The sequence below is a fragment of the Onthophagus taurus genome, chromosome 8, assembly GCF_036711975.1.
Source record: "Onthophagus taurus isolate NC chromosome 8, IU_Otau_3.0, whole genome shotgun sequence".
NCBI lineage: Eukaryota > Metazoa > Arthropoda > Insecta > Coleoptera > Scarabaeidae > Onthophagus > Onthophagus taurus.
Window position 1 is genome coordinate 101,341 of NC_091973.1, and position 22,517 is coordinate 123,857.

At 34.8% G+C, this 22,517-nt stretch overlaps 4 protein-coding genes and 1 long non-coding RNA gene across 8 annotated transcripts; 4 read left to right on the forward strand and 1 right to left on the reverse strand.

Moving 5' to 3' along the window:
• Positions 1 to 426: 426 nt before the first annotated feature.
• Positions 427 to 8,928, forward strand: LOC111414234 (homeobox protein onecut). 4 transcript variants are annotated; one of them, XM_023045518.2, is made up of 5 exons: positions 432 to 2,190; positions 3,078 to 3,150; positions 4,514 to 4,537; positions 4,709 to 4,821; positions 4,876 to 4,958. In XM_023045518.2, the coding sequence occupies exons 1-4, from the start codon at positions 921 to 923 to the stop codon at positions 4,818 to 4,820; spliced, it is 1,479 nt and encodes a 492-aa protein (XP_022901286.1). In that variant the 5' UTR covers positions 432 to 920; the 3' UTR covers position 4,821; positions 4,876 to 4,958. The 4 variants fall into 4 exon arrangements, with proteins under 4 accessions (XP_022901287.1, XP_022901286.1, XP_022901284.1 ...); XM_023045519.2 differs by lacking the exon at positions 4,876 to 4,958 and having other exon boundaries at positions 427 to 2,190; positions 4,679 to 4,771; XM_023045516.2 differs by lacking the exon at positions 3,078 to 3,150 and having other exon boundaries at positions 439 to 2,190; positions 4,679 to 4,821; positions 4,876 to 8,928.
• A 1,160-nt stretch (positions 8,929 to 10,088) lies between these two features.
• LOC111414248 (Potassium voltage-gated channel protein Shal) lies at positions 10,089 to 14,354 on the forward strand. The gene is made up of 3 exons (XM_023045536.2): positions 10,089 to 11,418; positions 11,481 to 11,643; positions 13,001 to 14,354. The coding sequence occupies exons 1-3, from the start codon at positions 10,304 to 10,306 to the stop codon at positions 13,436 to 13,438; spliced, it is 1,716 nt and encodes a 571-aa protein (XP_022901304.1). The 5' UTR covers positions 10,089 to 10,303; the 3' UTR covers positions 13,439 to 14,354.
• A 555-nt stretch (positions 14,355 to 14,909) lies between these two features.
• LOC111414216 (uncharacterized) lies at positions 14,910 to 16,177 on the reverse strand. Its single transcript, XR_002706250.2, has 2 exons — positions 15,956 to 16,177; positions 14,910 to 15,446 (listed from the first exon to the last, which is right to left on the reverse strand). It is a non-coding gene; the product is annotated as an uncharacterized lncRNA (long non-coding RNA).
• A 219-nt stretch (positions 16,178 to 16,396) lies between these two features.
• Positions 16,397 to 20,394, forward strand: SWI (strumpellin and WASH-interacting protein). Its single transcript, XM_023045486.2, has 8 exons — positions 16,397 to 16,517; positions 16,573 to 16,860; positions 16,915 to 17,300; positions 17,367 to 18,110; positions 18,158 to 18,242; positions 18,473 to 18,708; positions 18,768 to 20,180; positions 20,235 to 20,394. The coding sequence occupies exons 1-8, from the start codon at positions 16,466 to 16,468 to the stop codon at positions 20,289 to 20,291; spliced, it is 3,261 nt and encodes a 1,086-aa protein (XP_022901254.1). The 5' UTR covers positions 16,397 to 16,465; the 3' UTR covers positions 20,292 to 20,394.
• Positions 20,395 to 21,140: 746 nt separating this feature from the next.
• On the forward strand, positions 21,141 to 22,402 carry LOC111414245 (ribosomal protein L19). The gene is made up of 4 exons (XM_023045531.2): positions 21,141 to 21,239; positions 21,561 to 21,667; positions 21,722 to 21,885; positions 22,014 to 22,402. Exons 1-4 carry the CDS (start codon positions 21,235 to 21,237, stop codon positions 22,338 to 22,340), a joined length of 603 nt encoding a protein of 200 aa, XP_022901299.1. The 5' UTR covers positions 21,141 to 21,234; the 3' UTR covers positions 22,341 to 22,402.
• The last annotated feature ends 115 nt before the right edge of the window (positions 22,403 to 22,517 follow it).

The window sequence follows — 22,517 nt, forward strand, 5'->3', positions numbered from 1 at the left end:
ATTCGATTTATGCGTAAAAACCGAATGGAAAATTCGCGCTTTTACGGGTACTTTTTATGTTTGTGTGTTAAATTGAAAGATTACCAACTTTAAGTCTTAAAGAAATATTAGAATTGTTTTAAGTTTTTGAAGTTAATACCAGTATAGTGTGCTATAAAATCGGGTTGTGAGAAAAGAACAAAAGGAATAGTCTGTTTACCCATATATTTAGTCGAAAATCGTTTGTGTATATGCGTAATTTTAGGAAACAGATGTCCGGATATCTCCCTATCGAAAGGTGCAATAGCAAGCGATAGTGGTGAGGAGTGTGGAACGAAGAGATAAGGTGCAAATGTTGTTGGTTCATAGCGGCACGACGCGACGCCGCGGAGACAGACGTCGAAGGGCGAGTGGCGAACAGTGGCGGACGACGTACGACGACGAGCAACGTCGAGTACCGTTAGGAGTTTGTTGGAAGGGAGTCGGAACAATATGAGGGTGTAGGGAGCAACCCTAGCAGCTGCGCGTTACTGGCGTACGCATCACGAGGGCGCATACGAAGGCCCACCTGGTTATGCGCGCTCCCCATTCAACTCGGTATCGACCGGTCGTTCGCGTTTCGTTTTCCGCCTAAGTACAAAATCGAAATCCCTCGGATCGGCGGAAAAAGGGAACATAGGGCCGAGGCCAATCGGGATAACATAAAATTGTCGATCTGCGACGTCGTCGTCGACGATGTGCGGGCGCGAAAGTCGACGGCGTCCGTGTTTTTCGTGTGCGCGTTCAACGATAGAAGAAGCGTCGCGACGGCGGACGCCGCCGCTGTCATAAACAAAGTGCGCTCATGGCGTCCGACCGGTCGTCCATTTTTGCGCGCAATCGGCCGACGATTATCGTCAATTCGACATGCTAGTGCGTGAGGTGGTTCGATTTTCGTCGCGATGATGGATAATATCGGTAAGATGATCGAACACCAGGCGCTGAACGAACAGGGGGTTGATGTTAATGAAACAGTAGACGCGCAGTCCGTACGCATGAGGCTCGTACCGAGGGCCGTTGTCGAGAGGCGGTTAGTGAAGCAAGAGGAGGCCGACGGAGCCCTATCCGTCATCGTCCAGGCCCAGGAGGAGTCCAGGGACTCGGAGCTCCTTAGTCCTGGAAAACTTTCCCCGACGTCAGTCAGCGTCGCCAACATGATAGACACCACCGACTTTCGCACGTTACAACCTGAACCGACGTATCAGACGCTGACGTCCGTTAACGGGAGAATGTCGCCCCCGGGGTACAGCCCCAGTTCGTCTTATGCGACGTTGACGCCGCTACAGCCGTTGCCCCCCATCTCAACGATGTCCGACAAGTTCGCGTACGGACACGCTAGTAATGTTACCGGTTCCTTCACCGTCATGCAAAACAACGGTTTGGGTATCGGCCTGGGTTTGGGAGTGAACGTAAACACCGCGTATGCGATGCCTAACATGGACATCACGCCCCCGCACAACTACTCGTCACCGGGAATGGGCATGCAACAGCAACCGAGCCCCATCAGCCCCCAAAGCGCCTATAGCCAAAACGGATTACCCTCGCCTCAGAAGAGCATGTCGCCCCCGAGTTACGATTCCCCGTACGGGACTCAACGTGAGCTCGTAGGAAGACAACTTCAGAGTCCTCAACTCAGCCCTCCGTCGGCATCTTTGAACTCGCCCGGTGGTAGTTTGGTAACTAGTTTTAGTGGTGCAACTCTGAACGGACTGACACTTCAACACCATCCACCGACGTTGGTCCAAATCGCAGCACCTCCTCAAAGGGAATGTTCGCCCTCGCCGCCAGTTCTAAGTCTCCAGCAACAACCCGCGCAACAACAGCAACAACAGGTCCAACAACAAAACCAACAACAACAACAGTCCGTTCAGCAGATTCCTGCCAAAGGATCCTCGCAGAACGCACTCAACGTGACCACGATCTCAACGGACGTCGAGGAAATTAACACCAAAGAATTAGCGCAAAGGATCAGCGCCGAATTGAAGCGATATAGTATACCGCAGGCCATCTTCGCCCAAAGGGTTTTATGCAGATCCCAAGGGACGTTATCGGACCTGTTGAGAAACCCGAAACCGTGGTCGAAACTCAAATCGGGACGCGAGACCTTCAGGAGGATGTGGAAGTGGCTTCAAGAACCCGAATTTCAAAGGATGTCCGCCCTGAGGCTTGCAGGTCAGTACTTTTTGTGTTCCCTCAAACCTCGCCTTCGACAAGAGGGGTGCCGAATAAGGGCTCTTACAAAACGAGTTTTCTCTTGTATTATTTACCTTTCTTTTCTATTATACATACTCTTACACTTTATTATTGCACAAACGATCTACTTAACATTAGAGTTTGGATATGCTTTCCTTATTTTTGGCCCACACTAAACGACATACGTCCGTAAATCGTCCCCCTTCACATTTTGAGAAACCTAAAAAAAGTAAAAAAAAAGGGCAACAGGAAAACTACTACGGTAAACCGTGAAGCCGCGCGCTTTATTACTAATTTCTCGCAATTTATTTATTGTTTGTTCAATTTATTTTTGTCCCCCCCTTTCCTTCTTTTTGTTTCTCTATTTTAATTTTTTACGCTTCTTCCGGGCCGATGTAGGATTGAGTTATCGATGGAGCAAATCGAAAAACGCACGTGATCGTAGTCTATATAGGTAAAGTATTGATTTTCACTGACGTTGATAATATTCTCATCCCCACTCAAACCTCTCTACCCTTACGACGTCACGAGTGGAACTTTTAAATTTGTTTGTATTTCAATTTCAGTGGCGCACCCAGAATACAAATCTCGAGGCTGTATAATAATATAAATATAAAGAATTATTCTTACTTTGCCAAAACTTTTTATGTCAATAATAGATTTTGGGTGCTCTTCTGAATTTTATAAGATAAAAATAAAATAATGAGAAATAAAAAATGCCGAGAGATGATACACGGATGAAAAGTATATCCAAATACTGTGACCAGAGAGATCTCTAACGTTGTTATTTTAGGACCGAGGATTGTCTTAGCCCTATTGCTTAGTGGTTACTGTTGTTGTTGACTACTCTCTTGTTTTCATTGCAGACTGCCAGATGAGCAATGTAAACGTGAGGGCAGTCAACCCGAATAGGAGAAAATCACCCTCATCAACGTGCTTGTGAGTTATATCTGTCTCTCTGTGGAATGTATTAAACGAAAATTTAAACTAATACTGCATGTAATCATTTATCTGTGTTTCCCTAATGGCGATAACGATGGGTATATCCAAACTCTAATAACCAAATAGCTGATGGCAGTGCATGAACCACGATGAGGACGCTTTAACTTTTTTTGAGTGAGCATGGCTCTAAATATGCTTCAAATTAATTAAAAAATATTAACAATTTCCTACTCCATTAAATGTTACCACCTCATAAAGATTGTCACAATATTCTTTTAGTTCGAACCACGGAGACCTGCTACAAGCTCCTATGACTCACGAACTCGCGGGAATGTCGGAAAATTCCACCTAATTTGTAAAATCGATATATTGATTTCACTTGCAAGTCAGGCATTTCAATGTTGTACGCTATCCTTTCCTGCACTTTAATGTCTGTTCCCCCAACGAAACCCGACCTTACATTTTTATTTCGTTTCTTTTTGACTACCTACTTTTTAGAAGTCGAAACTTATTCAGACATTAAAAAAATTCATTTATTTACTTTTTTGTCAAATCAAATTTCTCTCTTTAAAATTAGTTATTAACTTAATTCTTTTACGCTATTTAATTACTAACAAATTTTATTAATTTTTATTTTTACTAACTTAACCGTAATTAAGATCAAATTGAAATTGAAATGTGACAATTATTAGTTTGAGGTGAAAATAAAAGAAATTTAAACAATATTAAAATAAAATAATTCATCTACGTCCAGTTTTTATCCTGAAGTTTTAAAGCTTCAGAGCTGCGCTATCGAAGGAACATACTTTGCCCCCACCACAAAATGGGCCCCACAGCTGTTCGGAAAATCAATACCGACCGAACTTGTGCGAAATTATAGATACGAACGAAGCCAACGGTGGACGAACTGCACCTGATTTTTAGAAATTAAAAAATGTTTCTTCACACAAATCAAAATTAACAAAATTTAAATTTATTATTTAATTAATTAACACATTTTATGTTATTTTGTTGGGTTAATAATAACATGTTGAAATCATTTTCATTCGAGATTCCATCCGTGACGCTTTCCGTAACATAAAGAGTACAAATAAAGATTTTAGAAAATGTACCTCTTCATGTTATCTTTTGTGTTCATCAAATAGAATTAATAAATAGTAATCGTTTTGATGTTATTTGATATATGTTTCAATTTGAGCTGTATGTTCTATAAAAATCTCTAATTTTGTTTATTAACATTCAAAGAACCCTAGAGGTGCTTAAAAAAGCTAGTTAATAATTAGATAAAAACGAGATAAATGTTGATCATAAATAAGAAGGTGGATTTGGTAAATAAAGTTTTATTTCTTTTCTGTTACAGCTGCACAGATACCTCAACGAGGCAGTAAGTATTAGAATATTGCTATATTTATAAAATATGATGACGGGAGGAACAGGAAAAAAATGGTCTTGGTTGTTCCTCCTGGCAGAGATTTTGGTTACTATGTCAGAGAATGTTATTAATCCAGTATGTTTCTGTCCAAAGACAATGAAGAATTTCTTTGTTCTTCATTAGGTTGCAAGAGGAAAGAAGACAATGCGAATCAATCAGATCAAATACCTACACCCAAGAAGCCCAGATTGGTTTTCACCGACCTACAACGTCGTACACTTCAGGCTATTTTTAAGGTAAAAATGTTAAAAAAAATTAATTTATTTTTTTATTATAACTATTTATTATAGGAAACAAAGCGACCGTCGAAAGAGATGCAAGTGACAATTGCAAGACAGCTAGGACTGGAGCCAACGACGGTTGGAAACTTCTTCATGAACGCGAGAAGACGGTCTATGGATAAATGGAAAGACGAAGATCCGAAGGCGGCGAACACGATTTTGCACCAACAGTTGTCGCCGGGTATGGACCACGACGACCAAGATAACGATGTAGATTTAGACAATGAAGTCGACGAGGATGACGTGTTGTGACATGCGTTCCGTGATCGACAACTATTGATGCTGTGAACATTGTTGCAACACTCGCGTGCGACCAGCAAAATAAAACAAAATAATAAGTATAAAGTAAAAATAAAAGTATAAAATAAAGTAAAAAAAAATAAACAAGGAGACGATGAAAAATAACATGAGAAGACACAAAGATAAAGGGAGGAGAACAGAGAACCTCGTTCGACTGTGGCAGGATGTATTTGACCTATAGGGGTTCACTTGTTTTTATATTTATATGAATCTATGTTAATAGTGACCAGATCTCTAAAAAAGTTCAACGTGATGATTGAAAACTACTAGTCATTTGTTGAGATTTAAAAAGAAAACTGTAATAGATGTAAAACGACGAAAAAAAAACATTCTCGTGTAACATTCCTACGTAAATTTAAATATTTTGTACAACCGGAACGAGATGGACGACTCGAAGTGTTAATTTCTTTGGTTGTAAAGTACACTTGTGATAATATCAGGTTCGTAAATAAAAAAGAAAATCTTAACATTCCTTTTCGAATATTTCCGTTATTGTTTGGTTTAGTAAAGGGTGCTTTAAATATAAAACGGCGATTTTTCCCATTCAGATTGCTTCAAGTACACCATTTTTTTATATTCATAAATATAGTGCGCGTCAAATGTAACCCTTTCCATCAAATTTCACAAACGATTTTTATTTTTTATTACCCCAAATGTTTTAGTAAACAAAATTGTTTGAGTTCAGTTAATCTTTTCTAACCGAATGAAATCTGCAACTTATTTGTTAGTTGCATTAAGAGATAAATAATACTGTACTTTATTAATATGGAAACGTCTCAATGATTAAAGAATTCAGTATTTGTTACAGTAGTAAATTCCATTTGTTTGAAAAGAAGATATGAGGTGAAATTTTTATATATTCCTAAAGAAAATGATGTTCGTCTTATTTAATTCTATTAGAAAATACTGTATGTAATATATAGAGTTTACATAAAAACATTTCACATTAAAATAGCAGGGCTAATATAAAATAGAAATCGACGTGTTTTGGCTCATAACGAAACAATGAACCGTTTTTGAATCAATCATGTGTTAAAATTATGCATTTAGCTACAATGCATAGACAAGTCCACTCGATTTAGAGACTGATATCTTCGCAACCGTTCGATAAAAAAAATTGCGCCAAAGTTTGTTGTAATCCCTGAACATTTCAATGTAACATATGTATGTATATGAATTAGAAAATTTTGCGGCGCCGCGTTTTTCTTTTTATCACGAATTAAATGAAAAAGTACCCGATTTTTGAGGGTATCGGCAACTTTGTCCACCTTGCGATTTTTTTTCTCAAGAACTGTCGAACAGTGGTAGCTTGCCTGATCGACCAAAAAATTACGTCTTTTGGTCGGTTAGTTTTTGAAAAAAAACATCGCAAAGTTGAGAAAGTCGGCTATCTTTTTCGATAAATTCGTGATATAAAAAAACCGTTTAGCCGAAATTTTTCAAATTCATTTATGTTACTTAGAAATTTTCAGTGATTACAACAAACATAACCGCTATTTTTTTCATCAAGCGGTTACGAAAAAATCGACCTCTAAATTGAGGGGCTTTGACTTTGAAATTTTAATTAATAATTTTTCATATATCGGTTTAATTTTGTTCGGGTATGTTAGGAAATGTAATGATTGTGTTCCATCTTGAGGTTTAGTTGTAAAAAGTAAGCATAAGCTGGCTAAAATGAGCTGTTTTAGACAAATCCCGAGGTGGATTCAACTATATTTTAAAATATGTAATGTTTAGTTATTTGAAGATTCTGTTTGGGAAAAAAATATGTTAAACGTTTCAAATCAAAAAAAAAAAAGAAAAAGAATTAAATAAATTGCGAAAGACAATAAAATAAACGTTAAGCCGTCGTAGTCACTTATAAAGCATTCTGCACGTGTAAATAGTAAAAAAATACTATTTATATATTTATTAATTTATTTATATTATAATATCGTTCCAAGTTTTTTTATATTGTAGTTTTTTTACTTATTAATGATTTATGGGCGCTTTTGTTTGTTTGAAATACAGGGACGTGCTTCCAAAATTAAATACTTAATTTTTAAAATCGGAGTTACAGTTTGTGAAGCGATTTATTTTTTTATTTTATACTGTATTAATTAAAGTTCCAACTTTGTAAATGTTGTGTATGCATTAATTTAGTTACAATTGTGATCCTGATTTTTTTTACTGTTTATTACATAGATTTTTTTCGTTTTTTACGAATAGGTCAAATACAACAAGATAACTTTACATAAAAAATACAAGAAAATAGAACGCAGATGTATTTTCTACACAAAATATGTACTTAGGTGAACAAAAAACCTTTTAGGGTAAAACAAGATTATATTTTAGCACAAAAATTTGGTATATTAATGTCATGGATGATACGTTTTTGTGTAAGGGAAATACCGCGTGTTCTTAAAAAATCGAGGGTACACTGTGCCCGTAGAGCACCTATTTTGCGTACCAAAAAAATTAAAAAAGAGGTTTTCTTAAGAGAAAATGTATTATATTAATTGTATAGCTTTTTTTGTTTTCTTTTTATTGAAAAAATTAAATACTTAGAAATAAATAGAAAGTAAAAAATAATAACAATAATACCAACTATGCTATAGTTGTACACTTGTGATTTAATTATTATTATTATTTATAACTTAGGAGGCTTTATTATTTATTTATTTTTTTAAAGTTTTATACCTCTTTATTATTTAAAATATAAGTTTATTACTTAGACCGGCGTAGTTCTTTTGTTTACACTTCGTGTTTTTCTTAATAATTTTTTACGAGTAGAGAATGACCAAATGTTGTTATTATTTTTTCCTTTTTTTAGTTTGTACATAAATCTAAATGAGAAAAATATGTATATTAAAATGACGTATGATCAGGAATCACTTTTGCTACTAAATTGGTCGAGACGACCGGTCATTTTTGTATGTTGGGCGTAAAACATCCCTTAGCTTTCAAATTGAGCTTTGTAGATATTTACAAACAAGAAACTAATAATAACTTTTGTTTATAAATAAAAATCAGTATCGATGTACGGTTATTTATATATTAAACAAAAATAGACACGGTGACAATGTTTTGGTGTCACAAAATGCCTTAATACCATGTAGATTGAAAGAAAAAAACATTGTTTACAAATTAGTCAGCACTGTCTTTCCTGTAATAGTTCATTTCTAGTCATTTTTAAATAAAAAACGGAAAAACATTTAGTTTAGTGAAGAACTAACCACTTGACAAATAAATACTCTCGAACAGCCAATATTTGAAATGATAATATTGGCTGTCCAACCTGGCGGGTGCTGTATTTTTTTTTAATGTATTGTTTTGTGAACTTTGTGCAATCCCCACCTATTAGTGTTGACAGCACCCTCTAGTCATTGATTGTGTGTAATACAAACTGTTCTGCACGACTATGCACCTTATTTACTATTTATTTTTAAACGTCGACGGTGGACAGATAGAAAAAAATAATAAAAAAAATTATATTCTTAATTATTACGTATAGGGAAGGGAGAATTCCGCAGCCAACCCAAATCAAGGTTTCGTGAAATATTTTTATTTTGGCCACACCCCGAAAATAATTAAAGAAATTACTAAAAGTTAAAAAAAATATATTTAATTTTTAGTGCAATAGTCAGTCAAGTGTATGAAAATGGCAATACCATATCCAATGAAATAAGGTAAAAATGACGATACAAAGTGTATTTCGTGGGCAACACGAATGGACACAGTTCTGTAGAAAATAGCATTGATTAAAGAAATATTTAAAATAAATATTTGTTTTCTTTCTTTTCATATTTCATTTTATTTTGTTAATTCCAAAAAATATTTTTAACTAATTTGAACTAATAAGACATAGATAAATAGTATAAAAAATAATTCGGTATAAATGTCGATGAAGAAAAATTAAAGGTAGGTACAATAATTGATATTGTAGCGAGATTTTTTAAGATATAATAGATCAGCAAATATATAAGCCGAGGCCGCTTATGTTATTTTCGATACTTTTTGATCTTAGGCTTGACTGATCTCAAAGGTTCTGAGTAGCCTTTCGTCCCTCTGTGATAGGACCGGTCGTATTAGAGTCCTACGCAGTTGGTACTTTATAGCTCACAATAAGCCCAAATACTCAAACTGTACAACGTTCAAAGTTGAGTGCGCCTACCGTTAGGTTTTGCAGTTTGCAGCTGTCCTAATTCCTAATTAGACCTAATTAATATTTCCATTAGTGACATTAGTCCACTTTTCATCCCTGCTCTTTCTATGAGGTGAAATGCTTCTATCATATCTCTTATCGTTCTAGTAATTATATCGACGTCATCCGTAAAGGCCAAGAACTGGACGCTTTTGTTGACTACAGTCCCTCTTAATCCCTCTTAGTTCTATCAATAGACCTAGAAGTAGAAACATTCGGGTTTTTGACGTATCATTACGGAATCGTTATTTTACGATGAAGAAGTTAGTAATAAATCAGAATTTTCAAAAAAATGATTAACATTTTTCAAATACTTAACTATACTACTAATAATGTGAGAAAAAACAAAAATATATGTTTTTGTTGATTCGAAAACAATGATGTTTTTGTTAGAGGCTCTCGGTGTTAATAAGACTTGTTGACCTGTAACAAATTTGTTGACTTATTACTACAAGGAGACGACGACTGATCTATTATAATTGTATTGTGGATATAAGTAACGTTAAAGTTAGGCAATGTGATAAGATCAGGTGTGAAGGTAAGTAGTGGAAAGTCTAAAAATAGAATGTAGCTGAGAGGAAGGAATTTGGTAGAGTAAAACGAACTGAAGGCGAGACTGGCGAGAGTATAGATTTTCGGAGCATCAAGTGCGTCCCCATTAGCCGGATCGATGATACGTTTGAAGGGCTTGCGCCAGAGTCGATCTGGCGTCGTCGCCACCGTTCGGAGTCGGCGTCGGCGTCGGTCGCGGGACCGACGGCAGCTGCATTATCCGCAGTGTGGCTCGAGAGCCGGGAGCCAACATGGCAATAAGCGTGCCGAAAATATACCGCGATCCGCGTCATCAGTGTTGATTATGCTCGAGCGCGACAACAAACCCAAACAGGTTAACCGCGCGACATGGGTGTAATGTTGTAGTAGTAAAGTCAGTGTACGAACATTCCTCCACATAGTATGGCGTCGGTCGCCGCTTGGCTGCCATTTGCGCGGGCGGCGGCCATAGGATGGGTTCCCATAGCCACCCATCCGCTCCCACCGCCGCCCGTTCCCAAGGATCGTCGGAAAGCCGACGACGAAAAGCTGCTCATAAACGTCTCGGGACGAAGGTTTGAGACGTGGAGGAACACGTTGGAGAAGTACCCTGACACTCTGCTCGGTTCTAACGAGCGAGAATTCTTCTACGACGAAGATTGTAAAGAGTACTTTTTCGATAGAGATCCGGATATATTTCGACACATCCTCAATTATTATAGAACTGGAAAATTGCACTATCCGAAACATGAGTGTTTAACTAGCTACGACGAAGAGCTAGCATTTTTCGGCATTCTTCCGGACGTAATCGGCGACTGCTGTTACGAAGACTACAGGGACAGAAAACGAGAAAATGCAGAAAGACTCATGGATGACAAATTATCGGAAAACGGCGACCAAAATCTTCAACAACTAACTAATATTAGGCAGAAAATGTGGAGGGCATTTGAAAATCCTCACACTTCAACAGCGGCGTTGGTCTTTTACTATGTCACCGGATTCTTTATTGCCGTATCGGTGATGGCAAACGTCGTGGAAACGGTTCCGTGCGGAAAACGGCCTGGTCGAGCGGGTCCTCTTCCGTGTGGTGAACGTTATAAAATAGTTTTCTTCTGTTTGGACACGGCCTGCGTAATGATCTTTACCGCCGAGTATCTACTCAGGTTATTCGCGGCCCCGAATCGGTACAAATTCGTTCGTAGCGTGATGAGCATCATAGACGTTGTTGCCATAATGCCGTATTATATTGGCCTCGGCATCACCGATAACGACGACGTTTCCGGGGCCTTTGTCACTCTTCGCGTGTTTCGCGTTTTTAGGATCTTCAAGTTCTCGCGCCACTCCCAAGGTTTGCGCATCCTCGGTTACACGCTCAAGTCTTGTGCTTCCGAGCTCGGCTTCCTCGTCTTTTCGCTAGCCATGGCCATCATCATCTTCGCCACCGTTATGTTTTATGCGGAGAAAAACGTTGGTGGCACACCTTTCACTTCAATACCCGCCGCTTTTTGGTATACTATAGTCACTATGACTACTTTAGGGTAAGGAAGGATTTTTTAAATTATCCCTAATTATTAAGGTTTTATTTTCTGTTTTTTAATAGTTATGGGGATATGGTTCCGGGGACTATAGCGGGAAAAATCGTCGGTGGAGTTTGTTCTCTTAGCGGCGTCTTGGTAATCGCTCTTCCCGTTCCGGTTATTGTTTCGAATTTTAGCAGAATTTATCATCAGAATCAAAGAGCCGATAAACGAAAAGCCCAAAGGGTGAGTAACAAGATTACAACATTGAGTATTGTAAACAATGGAGAGCTGTATTCGACGTCGAGATATTATATATAATGGTTGTTTAGCAAGATTAACTTAAGCACCTTTCCTTTGCCAGAATAATATAAATTGTATGCTCGAATCAGTTCCAAATTACCACCATCAGGAGCGATGACAGGTTTATTAACGTCAAAGAATGTATTTTCACTTATTAGACTTATAGTTATTTGATCTTGAATGAAAACCGTAAAAAAAAAAATAACAAATATTTAAATATTAACACGGTATCAAAAAAAAATGTTTTAGAATCGTAAAAATTTTTTCAAACATTTTTGCCTACACTAAAGTGTTTTTGGCAATAAAACTTTTATGCCACGACTGCGTTCGGGTAAGCCTATTTTATGTGTTTCTTGTTTGTAACTCTAAATAATAATGGTTGACATGAAGAGAATAGCGTAGGAGTTACGAGCCAACGTCCAAACTCTTTACATACAACAACAATCCCGATCAATCGAATCCATTCATGACGAAACTTTAAATACAAACTTCAATTCAAATCGGTTTTCGCGTAAAAATTATTTTTAAACTCGTTAAATTTTCAAGTCGGCTAAATTTCGTTTCGATTCGAAAATAAGTTGTTGTGTTTAGACGGGAATTAAAAAGAAACGAAGAAAAGAAAAAGATAATAGCAAGTCAACGTTACATTGTTGTATATTTTTATTGAACTAAAACTAGAACTAACACTATACCCAGAACTGGAATCTCGTCGGAATCTCTGGAGCCGTCTTAACAGACGTACGGCTAAATCCGAATGTTTCTACTTCTTGGTCTAGTGTTAGTTCGAGCATTTGCCAATTTAAAGTGTGAAATAGTAGTTGCTTGTGCACCTCTTCCCGGGATGTAGCAATCCTCTTAGATTCTACCGTCCTTGGGTGTGAGATATAAAATTAAATACACATAGAGCTTTCGTGATCACGTAAAAATAAAACAAAGCGACCGGAACTTAATTTCGGCGTTAGTTTAGGACGACATCGAGAGAAATCGATTTTTTATTATTATTTTGATTTATTATTATTAGTCAAGAAACTGCCTGCTCTAAAATCCCGATAACAACATGAACCGATCCTCAATTTATACGAACGCTTCTATAGAAATGAATATCTACATAAATCTCGCGTGTTGATCTTGTGCCAACTTTTATGAGTCACGTGTTTTGTTTTTTCTTCATGAATCCAAGTTGTTTACAAAATTTTGCTTTGTTATACAAATCTCTATTGATTCTACGCTTTGTAACCGAAAGATTTAAAGGAGATTTAAAATTAAAATAATTTTACAAATAATTTTTTTTTAATTATAGAAAGCAAGATTAGCAAGAATCCGTATTGCAAAGGCATCATCTGGAGCTGCATTTGTCAGCAAGAAAAAGGCTGCGGAAGCTCGATTGGCAGCCCAAGAATCTGGAATTGAGTTGGACGATAATTATCGGGAGGAAGACATTTTCGAGTTGCAACACCATCATCTTTTGAGGTGTTTGGAGAAGACGACTGATCGCGAATTTGTTGAACTGGAGGTTCCTTATAACGGACATCCAAAACGACCTGGATCGCCATCGCCGTTGGCGAGCCCGGCGCATTCGGCGGTATCTATAGGGCTTTTGCAGTCGTGTTGCGGAAGATGTTGCCCGAGAAGGTATCAACAAGGTTGCGGGAAATATATGCCGGCTACATCGGCCGCTCAAAGTAAACAAACTGGTGGCGGTATGGATGGGACTTATTTGGTTGAGGCTTCGTTTTAAGCCACATATCACATTTCACTTGATTAATTTTTTATTAAATTTTAAAACTAAGAAGATAAATTCTAAATATTTAAGTTCTTCTTTAACGATTATTATTTTTCGAGTTTTTCAATATTCTAAATAGAACGGAATTTGTTAATAAGTGATTGCAAAAAAATCTTGTTCGAGTTTGCGATTGAATCATTATTAACTGAGGGGATTAACTACATTTAAAATTAAAACATTCCCCGATAGTTAATTTGTTCAATTAAAATAAGAAGCAGTGAACTCTAAATGAACTTTTTTTTCGTTTTGATGTACGCGAATAAGTATAAATTTCCAATACTTCGAGATGTGTAGTATAAATAATGTGATATAGCTTATAAAAAAAGTAAAAAGGAAAAAGAGAAGTAAAAAGTTCGTTACAGTACTTGCATGTGTCTTAAATTTATAGTCATTGTTTGTAGAAGGTTAAAAAGATAAAATCCTCGACTAAAAAATAAAAAAAAAGCTTAAGAAATGAATACGCTCATTTAAAGGTTTGTGAAATCTAATTTGAAACTAAAAAATTCATAAAATAGTCGAGGAAAAACCCGGAAAGCTAAGTAGCTAAATATGAAGAGATCAGAGATCTATATAAATAAAATATTTTAAGAAATAGCTCTACACGCGCACGAAGAGAAAAAAATGTAAAGTTAAAGGTAAAAAAATATTATAGATAATAGACTTTCTAATTCTAAATAAAATTAATTAATTAATTATTATTACTATCATTTATTACTTCTAACGCGTTATATTTTTATTACTACTAAATGTTTCCGAGAGTTATTTTGTTAAAAAGAGAATGAAAATCAGAACGAAAACGAAAAAACGTTATTGTAATGCAACTTCTCGACCCCCTTTCGCGAAATAAAGTTTCCTCGTCGAAAATCGATAATTATTTTGTTTTATTTCCCTACAAATTAATAAAAAAATCATTCCTTTTTTTAAGATTTTTTATTTAAGTTTCTTTTTTATAATTTCGTAGAAAAGTCAGGAAACATAATTTTAAAGTTACTTGTGAGTGAAGTTGTTTATAAAGATTTGTTTACGCGGAGATCTGCGTAGGTTCGGCAGTGAAATAAACCAATAAAAATGTTCGAGTCTTGTCAACAATTCCGTGAATGCTTTATAAATTATTGGCTGCTTATAAGAGGAAGAGGAGTCGATAATTGAGAACGTTTCCGTAATTTCGAACTCATTCTCTCGAGTACGTCATTCCCAAAACGAAATTGAACCAATAAAAATTTGATATTTTCAATTTTTTTTATGTTGATTTTTCCTGAAGACGTTTTCGAACGAGATGAATCATATCGGGTGAAAGTAAAATTTTATAGCCGGAATGTTGATGTATATTTTAAATCACTAGTACATAATTCATTACAAGTAATCTAAACATTATCTAAAATTAACCTTTTTGCTTTTAATAGGTATTTAAAAAAAGACTTGTACATGCATTTTATTATCCTTTTATTCTTTTTCTTTGTCTCTCATTTTTTCATTTCTTCAAGGGTTGCAAACAAGAAGATAAATGTCGTTTCGATTGTTGATTGCTTTTACAATCGATTTCACGACTCAGATTTCAGACATTAGACCATTAATCATACCGAAAACAAATACTATTCTACCGTTCCAATTTCTTGTTTACATCTCATCTTATTTATTTTAACTTCAATTAACATTTCGCGCTTTTTAGAAATGGAATATCTAGGGGCCTGCGTTGAAATGAGACTGGTTCTAAGGATTTGTTCGCAACATCTTTGTTGTTGCCTTCATCTGTTCCATCAAAGTGTGAGTCTTTTGCATCTTGATGCTATGAAGTCCTAAACGATGTTACTCCCAGCCATTTTCTGAGACTTCTCTTGGAGTCACGGCAGTCTTTGGACTTCCAGAAAACGACGGACTGGAATCTCTACAGGAACTATTTCTTAGTCACCCTGACCTGGCGAAGACTCAAAATCGGGACACGGTTTACGTGGGACACCATTACCTGAAAACACACAAAGAAATACTTTAGATTTTTGGAGGAGCTTTTGGAGGAAATAATAAAAAAATAATAATCAAACAAAAAAATCAGTACGCATTTATGAATGAGAGTGAGAGAAGAAACATTGTTTGGGTTAATAAAAAAAATTAAAAATCAAACTATAAAAAATGACCACGAATTTATTTAAAGAAACGATTTTTATATCAAATTAAAGAAAAAACATTTCTCTTTAAAATGACGTATAAGGACCATTTTTCAAAAAAATTAATAATGAAATTTTAAAAAATCGCTACGAATTTATTGATGGTAGTAAAAAAAACGGTTTTTATATTAAAGTAATGAAAAATGTTTTCTCTTTACAATGATGTATGGCAATAAATAAATTTAATTCCCTCATCAAGCTTCTAAAAAAACTTTCCGCTACGTAAGTAAATTTCGTAAAAAAATCGCGATTTAAACGAAAGTAAAATAAAACGGTATAGATAGTGACAAACGTAAACTTTTAAACCAACCTTTAGAAAGATCAACAAACCGTTCTGCGGCAAAAAAAGAAAGAGCTTTAAATCAACCAGCGTAGACCTATGCTGAACATAAAAATTAAATATTGATTAATATTTATCTTAATTCACTGCCATTTGGGAATTTTTAAAATAAAAATACTTTATGTGAGTAATATAAACTCGAGAACGAGGTAAATAAGTCCTGGTATTTAATTTTGGATACACTAACACATTTTACTTATTGTTGGACGATGCCCAAGTGGTATGAATATGTGTTAGATTCTTTAATTTAAAACCGCACCTTACTTTAATTAAGATTAATGACATTATATATACTTTTTTTTTACTTTTTTATCTCTTACAAAAATAAACCACTTTTTTAACCAAATTTATTTTATTTTAAAATTCGCGCGTATACAGCGACATCTATTAGCAATAACGGAAACCAGCTTTCAAAACAAACCGTAAACGTCAAAGTTTAGTAACTTCATTGTAATGAATTTGGATTAAACCTTGTTGAAGATGTTGGAACCGTCATTGATTGCAGAGAAAAAATTTAATAAAGAAACCGAGCGTAAGCGTAACCTAACTTCAGAAGTAGCGTAATAAATCCATTTTAAACGTTTAAGGGTTAATCGGCCAAGCTCAGTTGCAAAGATACGGAACGTTTTTGGAGAATTACCACAAGAAATTGAATTCTTTTAAGAAGAAATTACAAAATGATAGAAATGTTAAAATAAAACCCATCTCTTTAGAGTTTCAGCCTAAGGAAAATATCAAGTTACTTCAACTTATCCACTCGGATAATAAGATTTTAACTAAAATTTTTGTTAGCTTACTCTCTGTTTGTCAGGAAATAAATTTACTCACGGATGAAGCTCAAGAATTTTATGAACATTTTATACTTTACGAAGAAGGTAATACAAATGATTATAATTGTTAATAAAACACACAAATAATAATTGTTGTAGAACAAGGTAAAGCAATTAACAAATTCAGCAAACTCCTTGAAACACTCCAAAAAGTTTCATTTTTTATTAATCGTGCTCACCAAGTAATCGTCTTGGTTTTGCGACAACTCAGTGGTATTTTAGGGAAAGGTTTTTATACGGGAAGTGCAACTTGTTCTTTTCCCGAACCGTTAGATTGTCTCTCGGAACTTTTAGTTTGCTTGGCCGTATTTGACACCCTCTTAAATCGTCCAATTATCAAGGAACATTGCGGGTTATATCGAAGATCTTTACGATATATGATGTCATCACCTGGGGATTACGAAATGACCATGGAAAATTTGCAATGCTTATTCCGAAAAGTTAATGATATCGAAAATATGTTGTTATCCGGAAATATTTTGCAGGTAATTTTCTTTTTTATCCCAACATGATAACTAATAATTAATGTTTTACTTTTTGTCTTAAATAAGCACGTTATGGAAAAATGTTTAGAAGAATCATTAATAACGTCCATAAAGGGATGCAGCTTAGCAAGCGAATTTTTGTTGTACACCCAACAGCTTTTAAATGATTTAGAAAAAGATGAAGATGGTATTACGTACACGCAATTCTTTTTACAAGCAAATACTTTGGTTGCTTTTCAAACGATCCTCTTTGGATCGATGGATAAAAGAATTTTAAAGCGTCTCATGGACATAAATAAAAAAACAACTGTTTGTACGATTTACGGGAATGTTCTTTGGTATCCAGAAAAATTTCTCACAACACACCTATCAACGACTGACAAAATTGATGTAAAAATGTTCCAAACGTGTCGTTTAAATCAAATAAACATACGATGTCAAAACTTGCTAAAAGACACAAATTTGATTTATTTACATGCTTACAATTGGATGGTTGATATAAATTCCTTGACTAAAGTCAATATGAGTCAATTACAAGTCCACCATTTAAACGAAGCTTGTAATCTTTTAATAGATGGTGTAAAAATGTCGAAAAAATTTTGTGAACTACTAAAATGGATCACTAATCTTCATGCTGATGAGGGAAAACCGATGTCCAAATCGGTTTTGGTCGTTTTATGTAAATTAATTGAGATCTTAAAAAGTTTTCAATTCATTTTTACTAACCACCAATTACCGTTAACTTACATTCTTTTAATGATTATGCAACATTTAAATCATAAAGCTTTGAGTATTTTAATTAACATTAAGGTAAAAAGTTCAATTTTTTTATTATTTTTATTTAATAACATTTTTAGAAAGGTTTAAAGACTGATAAGGCTTATAAGGAACAACATTTGGATGTTTTGTCAGCTTTAGTCGTTGCTGAACATGCTTTAAATGGTAAGTTAAATTTTTTAATAACATTTGCTATATTTCTGAACCGTTGTGACTATATTACCTCATAAAATAATACTACCTCTTTCATAATAAGTGAGACATTATTATTATTAATATTAATGTACCCTCATCTTCAAAGTTTAATCAAGTTTAATTTGTCACAAGTTAAAATGTTATAACAAAAAATAATATTATATGATAATACCTTTTTAGTCTAATAACATACTTTTTAGGTCCTAACACAAAAGAAAGAATTTTACTAACAAAACTAGCATTATCAGCAAGCGGTCTTTCGAACGACGTTCTACAAGAAATTCGATCTACAATAACAAAATTAGAAGTAATAACAAACATTGGATATTTAATGGCGAGATTATGCGATTGTTCGTTTCTTTATTGGCATCAAGTACTCTTACCGGTCTATTTCGGAAAATTAATCGAAACAAGATGCGATTTATCACGGACTTACGTATATCATTATTATTATTTTATTATTTGCGCAGCTACTAATTTTTAATTTTCTTGTAGCTATTATTAAAAGCTTTAAGTGATTCAACAAATATAAACAAGTCATTTTCTTTAACCAAAAGGAATTTAGTGAAACAAGAGTTAATTAATCCTTTAACGCAACAAGTTGAGACCCATTTACGTTTGCAAACGCATTTGCATTTACAATTACCGCCGAGCGATCCGTTCCAAAATCCGCCTCCGTTTTCATTTAAAAAAATTTTCCCCGGATTACTCGATAAAAAATATTTGGATATAAAAAGCGAGGTTGAACACGATTTAGGTACAACTTTTTATAACTTAACGACCGTCGCACAACACGATTGGAAAACGTACGTAGAAATGAGACGTTTAGCTTATTTACAATATGGTTTGGAAGCGGTAGAAAGTAATTTACCGATGCAAACATTAGAACAAGGTCTAGACGTTTTGGAAATAATGCGAAACATTAACATTTTCGTTAGTAGATATTTATACAATTTAAATAATCAAGTTTTTGTCGAAGAATGGAGCAACAATAAACATTTAAATACAATTAACATATCACACGTTGCAAACTCGATAAGAACACACGGAATTGGGATAATGAATACCACCGTAAACTTTACTTATCAATTTTTGCAAAATCAGTTTTTTGTTTTTTCGCAATTTATGTTCGACGAATTGATTAAATCGAGGCTATTAAAAGATATCCGTTTTTTTACCGAACACAAATCGGAATTAAATCAAATGTACCCGTTCGAACGTGCCGAAAAATTTAACATTGGAATTAAAAAATTGGGCTTAAACGAGGAAGGTTTAAGTCCGTTGGATTTATTTCGAAAATTAATCACACAAATTGGAAATGCCATGGGTTACATAAGATTAATAAGATCCGGAGGTCGACGATGTTTATCAGACGCGACGTGTTTTATTCCCGATTTAAAATCGGTCGACGAATTCAATAACACGCTTGAAAACACGCCGTTTAATGAGAACACAAAAAAATCAGCGTGCCATTTAACGAGAGATGTTAAAATTTTAGCCGAAAATTTCGAAGAAGCAACCGAATATTTTCAGTTATTAGTCACCGTTTTTGCATCGGTTTTTCGTAACCCTAGAAATATCCATTTAAGAAATTTTTACGTCATTGTTCCCCCATTAACAATCAACTTCATCGAGCATTCTTTAGGGAGCAAAGAAAGGTTAAATAAAAAGAACCGCGAAGGCGCCGCTTTTACAGACGACGGATTCGCAATGGGATTAGCGTATATTCTTGAATTATTAGATCAAACAAACCAGTTAAAAACTTTGCATTGGTTCGAATCGGTTAAAGCAAAAATATTAAATGACCGAAAAAATTTAAAACAACAATGGGACCTTGCCAGTAAAGATGATCAAAAATTACAACAAACGTTATCTTTAACCGAAAAAAGAGTTAATTCTTATGACGCGGTATTAATTAATAATTATTATTAATAATCAATAAATAATATCTTTTGGTTTTAGGAATTCCAACTTTTATATTATAATTTGAGCAGTGCTAAAATATTTTTTGAATCTTAAATCAAGTTGCTTCGTTTATTTGTTAATAAATATAAATTGTTTATGAAAAAATTATAATGTAATGTTATTTTTTAGTGTCAAAAAGAAAAATTTAATAACCGTTCCTATTGTGTTAATTATTTTTAATTTTTAAATCCTTTTATAACCATAAAATATTAAGTGTGGCATCTATTCTTGCCACTTGTTCAGTAATTTCAACAAACTTTACCGCAATTTTTTTTTATCGAACGTTTGCGAAGATATCGATCTCCAAAGTGAGGGGCTTGACTTTTGGCATGGATAGTAGATGATTTTGTCGATTTTTATAGCGAAGTCGAAAAAGAATAAAGAGCCGCGGCAGAAAATTGGGACCAACTATAATTAAAGTGAAATTACACTAGGAAGCGTATGAGCTGAACATCATAGGTACATATCCCAACAGATGACACATCTGACGACGTATAAGACAAATACTTTGAAGAATCGTGAATACACAATCTAAACAGTACGTGGATCAGGAAATACGGTTGCGATGCCGCTGCGGTTCCATGCTTTAGTACTCTAGGCCATATAATACCAAAATACTTTTACATACATGTTCACCCTTAAAAGGAACTTAAGAAAAGGATTGTTATATTTGTATTAATTTCAGGTTAAATTAGAGGGCCATCTATTAACTAAAACCTTAAGTTGATTTGGGTGAAATTGAGTCAAATCAGCACTTATTATTTAATTTATAATAAAATATTAATATTACGCTTATGGAGTATAAATTAAAAATTCCTTATTAAATATTTTAATTATAAAAAGTGAGTTTAATCAAGGTATAGTAATAATTAACGACGAAATAAATAATTGTTGGGACTTTATTTGACCAGTGACGTCTCCGCATATAACTTCACACCGAACACCATCTTGTACTCTCTCTTGTTGTGTATGAGTGGTGCGGTGCACATTGCTCATTATGAGGTAAGTAATAAACAAAGCTTATTTCCTACTCTAAACGCAAAAAATTGCATCTCTTACTTTAATAAACATATTATAAGAGTTCCTTTATCTATTTCGTGCCGATTAAGCTGAAATACCAAAATTATGCACGTGTTGCTCCACATGGTGGTATTCGGCTATTAATAACGCTAGTTTTTTGAGCAATTCCACCCAAATTCTACAAAAAGAAATCGTTTTTAACATTTCAACCATTGAACACGATAAAGAGCTCAGTTCGTGCTACTTTAATATATTATTCGAAAAATAAGATTTGAGGTTATGTTTTGCGTTTTTTCTTTCCAGTTCTTTAAAGTTACAAAAGAGGCTTGCAGCCTCTGTTATGAGATGCGGGAAGAAAAAGGTTTGGTTAGATCCAAATGAAATAAACGATATTGCAAATACAAATTCCAGTAAGTATCCGAGATTTGGGGAATATCCTTGTACGTAGAACGTCTTGTTTGTAGGGCAAAATATTCGTAAACTCATCAAAGATGGGTTGATCATCAAAAAACCTGTCGCCGTCCACTCCAGGGCTAGGGTTCGTAAAAACACTGAAGCTCGTCGTAAAGGAAGGCATTGCGGTTTCGGTAAACGCAAGGGTACCGCCAACGCACGTATGCCCCAAAAAGTAAGAAATTTTTTATTAAAATAAATATTGCGCCATGTTTTGTCAATGTAAAGTTATAAATGGATTAGCCCCTCTTAAAGAATTCTAAACCACAATTAAAATTAATTAAAGCAACAATTTCTTTTAAGGAATTGTGGATACAACGCATGAGAGTTTTGAGAAGACTCCTAAGAAAATACAGGGATGCCAAAAAAATCGATCGTCATCTGTACCATTCATTGTACATGAAGGCGAAAGGTAATGTATTCAAGAACAAGAGAGTCTTAATGGAATATATTCACAAAAAGAAAGCTGAAAAGGCGCGTGCAAAGATGTTGAATGATCAGGCTGAGGCGAGAAGGACGAAGGTTAAGGAGGCGAAGGAACGCAGGAAAGAACGTATCGCGACAAAGAAGCAAGAGGTGCTTCAAAATTACGCCAGAGAAGATGAAGCCGCGGCAGCGACGAAAAAATAAACATGTTATTTTATTAACTTGTATGCGGTTAGAATAAATCTTCTCTATGGTTAAGTAAAAAATCTTAGTTTTATTAATCCCTGTTGTTGATTTTTGTATGTTCACTTCAATTAAATTTATATTTATAGAGTAGAGTCCACAGAAATACAGGAACCAATGGTATACAAAAAACTTTTA